Raw genomic sequence first — 14,687 nt, 5'->3', positions numbered from 1 at the left:
AAAGTACCTTATGTAAAATACTTTGAAATACCATGCTGTGAAGTGGTATCAGTCATGACTAGGAGACATGGTGGGCTTCTCCACATGATCAGTTATCTGGCTGGTGTGTAGCGCCCAGAGTATAATCTTGTTTCCATCTTTTTAAAAAGTAAACAAAAGAACAATTTGTTAAAGGCCTATACATATGTTTTGGAACTTTTTTATAATGGTAAGATTAGTTAAAATCTTTTTCTTTGGCGATCACTCGTAGCTGGGCAAGATTGTCTACCATTAACATGGTCTTAGTGGTATGTCCGTAGGTGACTGTGGAGGCCAATTCTGGATCCACACATCCTTCCACAGTGGGGACATAGTTTCTGGGCAGGAGTTGATCATGGTGAGGGTTTGCCAAATGTGTCTTCCTTGTAGCTCGTTTCTCCCTTTCATCCAGAGTGTTTTCAAAGTTCATGACACTATGGTAAAGGCTGTTCTCTAATTGGAGTACTTGCAGGCCAGTGTTTCCCAATTGTTGGTGTTTATCCTACATTTTTTTTTAGATTTGCCTTGACAGATTCTTTAAACCTCTTTTGTTGACCACCAGCATTACACTTTCCATTTTTAAGTTTGGAATAGAGTAGTTGCTTTGGAAGACAATAATCAGGCATCCGAACAACATGACCAGTCCAATGAAGTTGATGTTGAAGAATCATTGCTTCAACACTGATGTTCTTTGCTTCTTCTAGTACACTGGCATTACACTGGATGCAGATTCCTCTGTAATGATCTATAATTGCTCTTGAGTGTCCCCCATAAATTCCCAATAACTCAACTAATGTTATTGCCTTGTAATAAAACTTGCATCCCTATTGTTTCTGTAAGATTTTGTGAAATTCTTAATTACTTCCCCAAGCACCATGAAATTTATTATCGGTTTTCTGCCAACTGGATAATATTGATTGCTTACTAAAAGTAAACTATTTAGTAGGGCGGATGGAACACATTTAATGTGGCTTAAATGTTATAAAATTCCAATTTTTACTTTGAAATGATTTTTATTGAAATTTTTTGAATATTTTAAGGCATGGCAGTTTAAAAGCATGCATTTCTATTTCATAGTTTTAGGCACTGAGAATCTACTAAATGTTTAACATGCTCAAAGAGGTATGCATGATATATATCTTGTCATACTTCCTAAGTATAGTCATTTGAAAGAAGTGAATTACAACGTTGAAACTGTTTTATTTAGCTCTTATGTTACCCATTATGTCACTTGAGTTATGCAACAATGCATTTTAGAAACTGAGCTCTGTTGGGAGCATTTGGTTGTGATGGAATTAGAGGTGAGCTATGTGAGTACATTTAGCACAAGACTTTTGCTTGCTTGTTTTGTAAATTAAGCTTGTTAGCACAACTTGCCTATGCATACCTACGTTTTATGCAGATAGGACAATACTTCTGCACATTCATGTAATGTCTATCTTATGAAATGAAGCTGCAAATTATAAATTGAAGGAAGCATATATAATATTGTGGTAGTGGGGCACCCCAGATTCCATACTTCTCCCAGCTTCCATTATATCTTAACATTATTACCCTATTATTGCATAAGCTGTGGTCCCCAGCCCTGCACCCTGCTCTCACTTGTGACTCCTGGAAGCTGTCACCATGTGACTGTGCCACACCATGGTAAATGACTTTGACTAGCTGACTAAACTAGGGTTTCCATATTTTAAAAAGTGATAAAGTTGTGGAGCTTTTTCCCCCGGGGGTGCTAGAAAATTCCACCCGGACGCCATTGTTGGAGGGCAAATCCCGCCTATGTCCAGGAAATTCAGAACAGCCCTAAATAAACAAGATGAGGGTAGCCGAAGAGTCTCAAATCTTTGGTGATTTAGGAACATCTACTGCATGTGAAGGCAGGCTCTGGCAGATTGAGGTCAATCATGGGTCCAACAGTCAAGAAGGCGGTTTCTGTATGTGCTGTAGAGGGAAATCAGGGGCAGATGGGGCTTATCAACCTAGGAAGGTAGCCCATCTAGGAGAAGGAAAACTCAACCTAAACCTCCCCTGTCTTTTGGATATCTTCAGGAGAAGCAAATGCTAAGGAGCAAACCCTGCACAAATCCAGAGTGGAGTTCCTAAGATGGTTGAATGATGCCTTGTACACCTCTTTCCTCCCACAGCTACTGCAGTCAAGCAGGTGCTCTGCTTTCCTTTGGACCAGTGCGGCTGAGAGGGAGGTCTGGTTGTCCAGGCAGCTCTGGACCTCCCCATACATACTGTGTATATGTATGAGTTGTGCACTGGGAAAGTCACTTAGGTGCTGCTAATGCAGTGGTTTGACTTTATCCCCAGAGGCGTGCTCCAGTAAGAGCTGTTCTGCAGTGGAATTTGCTGCCAAGGAGTGTGGTGGAGTCTCCTTCTTTGGAGGTCTTTAAGCAGAGGCTTGACAACCATATGTCAGGAGTGCTCTGATGGTGTTTCCTGCTTGGCAGGGGGTTGGACTCGATGGCCCTTGTGGTCTCTTCCAACTCTATGATTCTATGATTCTATGATTCCATTGCCTCTCAAGACAGACAAATGCAAAGAACAACATATGGCTCCTTTTAGTTTGACATATTCTATGTGGTTGGCCTTTGAGATTGCAAGGAGATAACAGAGTCTATTGTTAAATTAATAGGATCACAGGTCAAAGAAATAATTTATAGGTTTCTAGAATGGCTTTATTGAGTGTGTTTAAAAAGATCCAGCAGTAGAACTCCATGCTCTTTTCTGGAAAAATTCTGAGAATGGAAAGTTCCAGTCTATGGTCTGCTATTACCAGTTGGTTAAGGAAGATGGGCATATGAAATCATTAGTATATAAGATAAAGCTAGCAAGTGGTCTTGTGAAAACAAACTTTTAATACAATGTTGTGTGTTTTTCTCTCTGTCAACAAGGACTTCTCCACAATCATCAAAGCATGTGTATCCTTTAAGATTTGCTTAATTACTACAAGATACAGAAAATTCCTCTGTTTTGTATCTGTGAACCCCTACAGATTGTCCTGTGCAGATCTTAATACTGCAACAATAACAGTGCAGTCCTATGCAAGTCCTGTAAATTCCTATACAATAATACTGTAACCCTATACAGGTCTGCTCAGCCATAAGCCACTTTAAGTTCCATAGGACTTGTATAGGACAGCAACTTTAGTGATCGTTTCTAGTACTAGTTTGTTTGCTTTTCGTCCTTTGATACATTCCATAAAATAATTCCTGTCAAACATATAAATACTATAGTTATGAAAAAAATAATGCATACTTAACTGTTAACTACTTCCTAGGTAACATTTTAATATTTTGTGTAGAAGGACATGCTTCTCCTTAAGCTTTGTTTCCATGTTGCAGTTTGGATATGTTGTGTATACCAAATCAGACTACTTGTTTGTCTTGCTCAGTGCACATAAAAATTCCCGCAGGTCTCAGCAAACCACTTGATAAACCATTTCCCCCTTCAGTACTGGCATCATAATCACAACCAGTACTGTATTATGAAAGTCATGAGCCTTAGGTCAGGTGAGGTCATGGAGAAGGGCTCCTTTAACTGGCAATTTTTGAGGGAAAAATGAGCAGACTGCACTGGTCTGTATTACGAAAATTGCAGTCTTAGGCTAGTGTTAGCCTGTTTGCTAAATCCAGCCCTGGTTAAAATGCCCTTGATTTTTGCAGGGGAAAAAGATGAATCAAGTGCAGTCCAAGCACATATATTATTGACTGCTCTGCAGCTGGTCTGTTGGCTGCCTGTGGATTGCTAGGTTTGTACTGACTGGCACCAGCACAGCTAGTGGAGGTGCTAGGGATTGAACTTCGGAACCTTCCGCATGCAAGGCAGGAGCTCATTTCTGGAACTTCTTCAATAACTCTACGGTCACCTCTCTTTTTTAATTTATGCTTTTTCCCCTGGTGGCAACTGTGTGTTTCTCATTGTTCTTTATTTTGTTAAGCAAAATGGTTTCTGAATTGAAACAGGCAACCTGAAACAGGTAACCAAAATTCAGCTTCTTGATTGCAGAAATGTGTGATAGCTACTGAGTGATATTTCTTCTCTTAACATGACACACTGCTTGGATTTTTTTAAATAAAAAAAATTAAAGATATGGAAGACCCAATTAAAGAATTTGCTGCGATGCTAATAAGACAGTGAATGTTGGAAGTTCAGTTGCTGCACACACCTGCTCAAAAGTACTTCTGTGCTCCATTGCCGTCAGTAGAAGTATTTAGCAGCTGCTTTAATCTCTCCCATTGAAATTATTGGGACTTCAAAGTACTTTAATTTGGATTATACCCATTAGGTGATATCCAGCTATGTAATAGAGAGTGCAGACCATTGATTTCAATGAGTATGACTAACATTGAGTGCCACCCATGGTGAAAAAGCTAAGCCTGCTAAACTGTGAACCTCGTCTTGTGTGTGTGATTCTGCCCTCGCTTAGATGTAGAAAATATTGGTAAATATAGTACGCTTGATGGAAGTTGCTGGCACACTATTAACTGAATACCTGCTACTGAGATTACAAGCAGGAGAATACTGCTGTGCTCTGCTTGGCCACAGTGAGAACAGTATGCTGAACTTGATAGGCATTTTTTCCTTCTGATCCAGCAGGGCTCGTATATTCTTATGATCTTGTTTTCATTCTGATGATCTCCTGTGAATGCCTGTCTGGTAGCACAGAGTGCATTCCTTTGGGGCTATGCTTCCCACTTTTAATTATTTTTTAGGCTGTTTCTCTTCAAAAACAGTTCTATCATGCCTTACCGAGGTAGCACCTGCCTCTTAGATTTGCAGCTTTCTCAAAAGAGCTAGGTAACCTCCCTAATTATTTGAACACAGCAGCTTCATTGAATTGTGATTTTGGGTCTTGCCAGGTTTGCTGGGGTTTTTGCTTGTTTGTTTGCTTGCTTTTTTTTAGTGCTAATAAATCTGCTCAGTTTAGTTTTTTCAGTTGTCTGAGCTAAACTGTGAAAGTTGTTTGATGCAGCTGCATAAGAACTGGCACACGCCCAGCTGAAAATGAGTGCTGGAAGTGTTCTGAGCTAGTGCTGGAAGATCCAGCACAGACTGCCCCTGACGTAAGGACAACATCTTGACTATGCGGTGATTTCTCTGCTTTTGTCAGTGTTTGGGGTATCCCCCCCCAGAGTTTAATACTATAAGGGATAATGATAAACCATTATTGACATGACAGTTGAGAGCTGTAGCATATGAATGGCACAGAAGGGAAGGACCCAACACAAAACATAAAACAGTAGCTTTTATGTTTGACTGGTGATTTGAACACACTCCTAATTTCTGATGTCTTTGATTTAGAGGTGGGGTTTCATGTGATATCTCTTTCCATGATAGATGTGAAACCGCTTGCCCTGTGTGTGTGTGTGTGTGTGTGTGTGTGTACGTGCACGTGCGTTTGAGGAACTAGCATGGCTTTTAGAATTTTGGTCAAATAGGCATCATTGCAACCCAAACACAAATTAGGTACATTACCTGCTGCAATTGCAAGGAAATGGGTGCTGTTGAATCTTAGCACTTGCCTACTGAGCTTAATTTCCTAATTAAATATGCCATCTTCTCCTGCTTTTGCTAGGTGAGAGAGAGGAGAAATCAAGGTTTCAGTTTCAAGCTGTCATTGGATGGAGTAATAGCTCCAGGGTCTGAGCTGTGTGCGTGAAAGTGATTTGGGACTGACTAAAATTCAGCTCTCCCATATAGCTTTGATTTTTCTTATATTTTTTTGTGTTAGTTCTATAAATATAGGATTTGTACCATTTACTGAGAGGCTTTATTGAGAGGGTATGGAAATGCTATTTTTTTATCTCTCAATTTTTAGATCTCTGAATGCTAATTGTAAATCACCAAAATCCTTCCTTTGTAGTACTGGTACTTGTGATCCCTCTGCCCTGCCACCAAGCAAGAAGGATGTGTGTGAGAGAAAGAAATTAATGTTTTCTCTGTCTCTCTCTGTGTATAAATGTGTAGTTTCATTACTTGTTAGGAGAACCCTTGATATAGGTAAAGAAGGAGAGTGAGTTCTGGTCATAGCACTCACACAAAACTTTCCCCCCCCCTGTGAAAACGAGTAAAGATCTGGAACAAAAATAGTGTTACTTTTTTAAAGTTGTAAGTCTTTAAGACACTCTGGCTGGTGATTCCCCCTCCCCTCCATTCAGGATGTTTTTAATTCCAGTTTCAAAAACAAAACATTTCCCCTAGTTCTTGTGTGCACATTTCCATTTCCAGGGCATTACATTTCAGATTTGAGAACAAAGCTCTTTTGTTTTGACTTTCTCATCAACACACTTGGTGTACACAGTGATTTATGATCCTCACTTTCTGATGCTTCTCATTTACCTCTGTAGAGAAGTCCCTATTGCCATTTTATAGATAGGTAACTGATCTAAGGGACGCAGGTGGCGCTGTGGGTTAAAGCCTCAGCGCCTAGGACTTGCCGATCGAAAGGTCGGCGGTTCGAATCCCTGCGGCGGGGTGCGCTCCCGCTGCTCGGTCCCAGCGCCTGCCAACCTAGCAGTTCGAAAGCACCTCCGGGTGCAAGTAGATAAATAGGGACCGCTTACCAGTGGGAAGGTAAACGGCGTTTCCGTGTGTGGCTCTGGCTCGCCAGAGCAGCGATGTCACGCTGGCCACGTGACCCGGAAGTGTCTCCGGACAGTGCTGGCCCCTGGCCTCTTGAGTGAGATGGGCGCACAACCCCAGAGTCTGACAAGACTGGCCCGTACGGGCAGGGGTACCTTTACCTTTACCTTTTTAACTGATACCAAGAGCACATGTATGTAACAAGCGGCAGTCCTATGCATGCATACTTGAGAATAAATATCCTGTTACAAAACAACTCCCTGTGGTTCTATGTATGAGATCAGACCGTTTGCCTATTTAACCCAGTAATGTATACTCTGTCTGGGAGCAGCTCTCCAGGGTCTTAGCCAAAGATGAGTCTTTCCCCTCAGCTGCTATCTGGTCCTTTTTAACTGGATTGAACCTGGGACCTTCTACATCCAAAGCATGTGCTCTGTCATTGTGCTGTAGTCCCTCCCCATTGAATTCAATGTAGCTGTCTTCTAGGTAAGCATATATAGAATTGCACCATTAAATTGATATAACAATCATTATATTCATACGATAATCATTCCTGCTCCCCTGTCAATGTTACTTGTACAAGGCCAGAGGTAGGGTGAGGAGGTCTAATGAAGAATTCTCAGCATCCTTTGTTAATTGCAATCCTCAGGATTCTTTGTGGGAAGCCATATTAACAGAGCATTAATTAAGTTTCTACTATATATATGTCCACAGATAGGGGCTTCCTCCAGTTTGGTTATGTTTTTAGGTGCCTACTGAATATGATTTGGTATTATTGATGACTGTTTTAATTTACTTCCAAAACATAATGTGTAAAGCTTCCCCCAGCCATATAAAGTGTAAAGCATCTAAAATGAACTGTGTACTTGCTCCGTAGTTGTGAATGTCTGCTGCCTCTTGGCAGAGAGTATCTTTGGTTACCAACATCTTTGTAATATGTGAAATGGTCTTGAGAAGATAGTTAAACCTTTGTCCCTGGTATATCTAGGTTTCCCATGTTAAGCCTATTTATCATGTAGGCAGTACCAACATGATCTTTCTTTATTAAATTGTTCCTTTCAGTCAACTATACAAGTGTGTGTTGGAGGTGGCGGCAGCTGTACAGGTGGATTTAAAGTTCCTGATGCATGTGCTGAATTTTCCAGGCTTTTGTTTACTTAAGGACAGTTAAGAATGAGTTACTTTGCAGGTTTTTGTTTGAAGATTGCCAAGGATGCCTTGGAGCATATGCATTAAGTCTCTTACAACTTAATTGAAGAGAAGAGTGTCTGAATCCTTAGTCAAGACCTTTTGTTTTCCGAAATGCTCATTAGTCCTTGAAGATAATGGAGTGTAAACAAATAGATTAATTTAAACAGCCTGGTTAAATATACCTTTCCCCAAAGTGTTGTAGTTTATATTCTTCCACTTTCTGAGGTGCTGTTGCACTCATTTTCTTGTTAGCTCTGAAATTTTTAAGACTAAAGACACAATTGGTGGTCTTAAACAACTTAATCCCTTTTACAAATGGGAACTGTGGACCTTTTTAAATCTTGAAAGAAATTTATCTCAAATGTTTCTGCAAAGTCTATTGGCTAAGGACACAAGGTACCAGCTGCACTTAGTCCTTTCTGTGCTAGCTTGTGGTGATAACGTATCATGCTGTATGAACAAGTGTGTTGCATTGCCTCAGTCAGTAACTAACTGTGTTCAGCTGGTGCCTATGAAATGGACCCAGCAAAGTCCGGTTGCTGTAGCCACTGGTAAACTGCTTCTCCACACATTCTTCTGGTCTGTGATTTTTTTAACTGGGAAGTGAGGACTGGTATTAAGAGGGCTTGATTTGGTCCTGGGGCCTCCAGTTTCTGCTCTGTGCAGTAGAGGATGGGAATGTCTACATCAGGGATGGGGAACCTACGATCCTCCAGATGTTGTTGGACTCCAGCAACCAGCAATGCCAACTGGTGTGACCAGTGGCTATGGATGATGGGAGTTGTAGGCCAACAACAGCTAGAGAACAATAGGTTCTTTATCTCTGGTCTGCATCAAAAGGTGTGATCTTGCTCATCACTTGATGTGTATGGTGTGGAATGCTGATGATACTGGTTTGACTAAGGGATTCCTGACCACTCGTTTGGGGCAGGACAAAAATATAGTCCCCCCATTTTGAGTTGGGAATGTATTCCTACCCCCCCCCAAAAAATCCTTTCTTTTCTACATTCAAATAATCTTTTGAAGGGCCTCTCAATTTTTATATCTGTATTTTAACTTCAGTGATGTGAATGAGGGATTATTTTTATACTGTATTTATGTGTTTATAATGTATTTATGTGTCTTTTTCTTTCTTACTGTAAGCTGCACAGAGAACTTACTTAGGCAGTTCATAAAGAAATATTGCACTTTTTATTTTCTTGGGATGCCTGCTTGGACCAATCACCTTGATTTCCTTCTGCTTCTTTCTTAGTGAACATTTGTCCTGCTCCTTCACCTTCTTCTTGCACGGGGACAGCAATGTTTGTACCAGCGTGGAAATCAACCAGCACCAACCTGTGTACTTTGTTAGTGAAGAACATCTCACCCTGGCCCAGCAGTCTAACAGCCCTTTCCAAGGTAGGTTTCTTTGATTGACTCCAGAGATTAATTGTGTCCTTTTTGGACAGACTGTTTTCTGTTATCTAAATGAAGGCTTCGTAGCAAGAGGGAGTTGAACAGGGGCAGGCAACCTAAGGCCCGGGGGCCGGATGCAGCCCAATCGCCTTTTCAATCCAGTCTGGGAATCAGCGTGTTTTTACATGAGTAGAACGTGTCCTTTTATTTAAAATGCATCTCTGGGTTATTTGTGGGGCATAGGAATTCCTTCACCCCCCCCACAAAAAAAATAGTCCGGCCCCCAACAAGGTCTGAGGGATGGTGGAGCGGCCCACCGCTGAAAAAGGTTGCTGACCCCTGGAGTAGAGGTTAATCACAAAACTGATGAAAATGTCTTAATAAGTTTGCAGATTCTCTCCTGGATTTTAGTTTTCTTTTTTATTAGTTATTCTGAACACTCAGCTTTGTCAGGAATAGCTGTCTTGAAAGATCCATTTTGAACTTCCAACAAAATATGAGAATCTTCAATTCAGTATTCCCTAACCTGGTCCCTTCTAGGTGTTTTAGATTCCAACTCTCATCAGTTCCAACCAGCATGGTCACATATCTGAGAGGATGGGAGTTGTAGTCCAGAACATCAGGAAGGCATGAGGTAGGGGGAGGCTGCTGTAAACAATAGGCAAAATGTGGTTTTTAATCTACGTGTCGTTTCACATAGTGTCATTTCACATCGTACATTAATGCCAGTTGAAGCAAATATGTATTGTACAGGTACTCTTGCCAAGAAACGCTGATTAGCTATAGCTTTTGGGATGTACACCTGATGGCCTTGCCTGTGTTTGCCTCTTATCAATGTGTGAAATGGCACTGGAGCTTCCTGTAATGCAACCTAATAAGCTATTCTTGTTAAGGATGCGTCGAGATTCTTCAGTGTTGATGCCTATATGTTGCGCTAAAACCCAAAACTTCTTGATGGCAGTAAATGGATCTCATATGTTTTATTCCTGGAATGACCCTGAACTTATTTTTTGACTGGTTCCTCTACATGCAAGTTTAAAAAAACACTCATGTTCAGCAGTTTTTCAGCTGTCTGTCGGCTGCTGCCAACTGTTGAAGGGTAACTTTCCTAACATAGACCAGTTTATGATGCTTTTAGAGATCATCCTTCTCTTGTTACCAGGTTTTCCCTATTATTAAAAAAGAAAAGAAAATAACTTGAGCCTAACCTGTATGTAGCAGCTTGCAATCTGTGTTTCAGTAGATGTTACTGGTGTTTCTTTAAAAAAAAAAAAATCCATTCACCTCTCCTGTATTAGAGAAAATTGTTCCCTACTGCTGATCTCTTACAATGCGTTTCTATATCAGACGTTTGGATGAATTTCTATCTGCTGTTATGGTACACTGATTCTTACATAACTCACCCTATTTCAGTACACATACATTTTAATGAGGGACAATAAGTCCTTGTCCTGAGATCGTCAGGTGAGGATGGCTCCTTGCTGCCATGCAGCACAGTAGAGCACAGTCTACCCTGCTAATTAAAACGGTGCTTTTAAGTGGAGATTTCAAACTTTGTCAGAGTTAAGAGGCTATTCATAATGCTGAACTATGTGTTGCGATTAGAAGCCTCCTGCTCCTTTGTCATTCTTTCTGAACCCTGAAAAATGATTTGTGCAAACTGGTTTGTTCACAAATTGTGATTTCAAGCTGTAGTCTGAAGATGATTGACATTCCTTGTTTCCCAGGAAACTATGGTTTACACTTACTACAAACCAAGATGGAAAGCCTTAAACTCTGTGTGCAGGAGAAGCGGGAAGGGAGCAAAAAAGCACAAGATTTTTGCCCACTCTTTTCTTGTAATATGCCTGAATAGCCTCCTAAGTCATAAAAAGCCAAGCCTTTAGTGCAGGGGTCAGCTAAGTTTTTGTAACTTGGCCCGGTTCACGGTCCCGCAGATGCTGCGGTGGGCCGGAGTGTGCACGCACGCACACATGCACAAACACTATTTCTGGCTGCTTCCGGCGTGGAGGAGGCGTGCATGGCTTCCCATTGGCTGCAGGAGCTTTCTGCAGCCAATGGGAAGCCGGCCAGCGTTGCGGAAGGCGGTCTCTGCTCTGTTCCACGCTGGTTTAGCGTGGCGCATGGGAGCCAACTGAGCGGGTGGCGAGGGTCCATGGGCTGGTTAAACGAGCCCCATGGGCCGCTTGTGGCCCATGGGCTTTAGGTTGCCTACCCCTGCTTTAGTGTTATGAGTCCAGTATTATGGAATACTCTGCCAATAGGGATTGAGCAGGAACCTTCTGTTCGAACTTTTAAACACCTGCTGAAAACTTACATTTTTTTGTGTCCTATCCAGGCAAATAAGACTATACCTTTCCATAAAACTTAGCTGATTTCTGGTTTTAACTTTATAAATATATATATATATTTGCATTGCATTATATATAATTTTTGTAAACCATTCTGATATTCTCTATGAATAGTGTTATGTAAACATTTTTATAAAAAATAAAAAGGAAAGATAGTGGAACTTCCCTTGATATGAAGCAATATTCAGCTTTTAGCCTTAGTTGGAAATTTCCAAAGAAAAATGAGCATAGAACAGTGCTGGGGAACCTCAGACCCAGGTGCGTGGGTGAATCTGGCCCCTGGAATTTGCTCAAGGCCACACCCCTACTAGTCTAGTCCTGCTTCATAGCCTTCTTGAATGTTTTTGCCTGACTGGAATGTGTCCTTGAATTGCCCTTGGATTAAATCAGTGAGAGGGTTGGAGCTACCCATGGCATCCCATGCTATTGACTAATTACATTGGCTATTTTTTATTCTGCCCTGCCTTGCAGGCTTTGGTAATGATTCTTGTAAATATTCTGAACTGGAATGTTCACCCTAAAGCTTCTAATAGCTGCTTAACTTATCCACTGAAACTGATCTCAAATATGAGTCTTCATGGGGGCAGTGATGGTATACAGGCTTTGGCTAGCCATCCAGCAAAAGAGATGTTATAGTGGAATCCTTGAAAAGATTTAACTTCCTTTGCAAATTTACTGCACATGGAAGCTTAGCCCCTTGACACACCAACAGCCCTTGAGTATACATCATAGATCTTTTTGGGGTGGTGCTGGTGAATGATGAATGTCCTTGTTCTTTGTATTTGTAGTTATTCTAAGTCCCTTTGGATTAAATGGTACACTCACTGGACAGTCGTTCAAGTTGTCTGATTCAGCTACGAAAAAACTGATTGGGGAATGGAAACAGTTCTATCCTATCACATCCAACCTGAAGGAGGGATTGGAAGAAAAGCAAGAAGAAATGGATTGGGAGGATGACTCTCTCGCTGCTGTGGAAGTCCTTGTTGGTACGAAAGCTTTTTAAATCCCTAAACCAGTGGTGGGAGGGACTGTAGCCCTCCAGATACTGTTGGATTCCCAGCTCCCATCAGCCTCAACCAGCATAGCCATTGGTGATGAGTTGTCTAGTCCAGCAACATCTGGAGGGTCACAAGTTCCTCACCTGCCTCCAACAAATGAAATTGCTTTATTTAATTACTATTTTTGAAGTTTCTAATGCAGCTCTCCGCTCTCTGATAAATGTCTTGTCACCAGACAGTCAAGATGGTCTTCACTTGTGGAAAACTTACTTAGTGTAGATTTAGTAACAATCCCCCCCCCCCCCAATTCTTATTGGTCATCTTTGTGTAAATTGGAACAGACACTAGGGGTTGGAGATGTAAAAAAATTGGGCTGTTGCCTTGTTTAAAACAAACATTCTTTTAATCAGACTATGTCTTTAAATCAACTAAATGATTCTATAAGTGTTGCAGTGTTATTAAAAATATTGCTGATGAGCTATCTTTATCAGGAATGGGACAGGAGAGCACCAATTTAGGAGCTGTTAATTGCCTGTTTTAAAAAAGGTCTTGCTGCTAAAGTTAAAATTGGTGACTCCTGTTTCTTCCTTCTAAGCAAGAGCTAGGCACAACAGTAATGTCTAATAAATAATTGTCATAGTTCTGATATCCCACTAGCTTTTGTTTAAATGGGAACTAGTATAGTTTGAGATAATCGTGAGGTTAAGAGGACTCAAAAGCTTTGCTGAAAAACTGAACACTAAAACTATGAGAAAGTTATTACATAGAATGTCAAGGTAAAATAGAGCAAATGGAGGGAAAGAAAGTGTAAAAACAACAAACACCAAGAGCATGGATTGTAGTGGGGGCACAAGATGTCAGACAGATCTGATCATGGAACATTTTAAAACAAAGGAAACAGTTTGTAGTTGGTAATGCAAAGGGAAAGGAAGGCTTAGAGGAAGGTAGGTGCATCATTCATATACCCACACCCACATCTCTATATATTTGGTGCCCACCAAAGTTTCTATAATCTCTGACCATTGGCCATGGGGCTGGTGGGAGCTGGGAGTCCTACAAGGCTATAATACATTGGCTACCCAAGTCTGCTTGCATAGCAGTCACCCATTGTTCTGGTCACTATATCTCTTGGCCTGATAAACTTCACAATGTCATTACAAGGTAAATTGATGGATGAGAACCATGTGTACTATCTTGAGGTTATTAGATGAAGGAAAGGGAAATATTGTAAGCAGTCATAAGAAATTGTGCTTCTTTTAGCATTAAGGTTAGTTGCCAAAATTTACAAAACTGACCTCCTAGAGTGAAAACAATTGAGAATTCGATTTGCTTTAAGAGTGTCAGAGGAATTATAAGTCACAATGAAGCGTATGTTGTTATTTAACTTTAAAAAGAAGAAGAATGGCGGTAGGATGGATTGAAATTTAAAGCATTTTCACTGAGAAGAGTGGCACTATTATAAGACAAACTAGAGTAGGATTTATGAGGAAGATGACAAGGAGTCTTACTGCTTTTAGTGGAGAAAAAGAAAAGGTAGATAAATTATATTGCATCACTGACAAGTAACATGCTTTTAGCCCAGCATTGGACAGAAGAATAATTGAGGCATGGGCAAAATGATTGGGGCCATCAAGGATTTATATGCAACAGCGGAAATAGTTTCAGATTTCATAGTTGAAGAGAACCGTAAGCCATGTGTTACAGGGCTTAGTGGAGATGCTAGTAATTTTCTGAGTCATTCATTGGGATGTCTGTGAAAGAGGAGATGTTGGCAATTTTCAGGTTATATTAAACAGTTTTCCTGCAGCTTGTCATAAGGCAGGGGTGGGCCACTTGCACCCCAACCTAATTTTCATGAGGCTCTCAACCTAATTTCAAAAGCCTTCTGCAGGCTCTTGGTTCAGATATTGGCCAAGAGCAATCTGTTCCCTCCTCTCCTCCCACCCCTACTCCCAAGTCTGCCTGCTGAAGCCTTTGGGGTGAGGAGGGAGACAAGGAAGGCAGTTGCAGAGGTTGGGGGGGGGGGTTAGAAAATTGGATGTTTGTTCCCATTCTTGGCTCTGGCCACATCCACTGCTAACACTCCCTGACAGATTTGCCCCTTAAGGAATGTTGACCCTCTTGTAAACAGTTACTTACTGCA

General features: G+C 41.0%; 1 protein-coding gene across 1 annotated transcript in view; it reads left to right on the top strand.

The window, feature by feature from the left end:
- MED13 (mediator complex subunit 13) overlaps nt 1-14,687 on the top strand; it is a 103,091-nt gene that overhangs the window by 43,539 nt on the left and 44,865 nt on the right. The window contains exons 4-5 of the mRNA XM_083714985.1: nt 9,053-9,198; nt 12,335-12,532. Coding sequence (XP_083571111.1) covers nt 9,053-9,198; nt 12,335-12,532 — 344 coding nt within the window. The remainder of the gene's footprint in view (nt 1-9,052; nt 9,199-12,334; nt 12,533-14,687) is intronic.

This window comes from Podarcis gaigeae (genome assembly GCF_964106915.1).
Source record: "Podarcis gaigeae genome assembly, chromosome: 15".
Taxonomy (NCBI): Eukaryota; Metazoa; Chordata; class Lepidosauria; order Squamata; family Lacertidae; genus Podarcis; species Podarcis gaigeae.
This window is presented reverse-complemented; position numbering and strand designations above follow the sequence as displayed.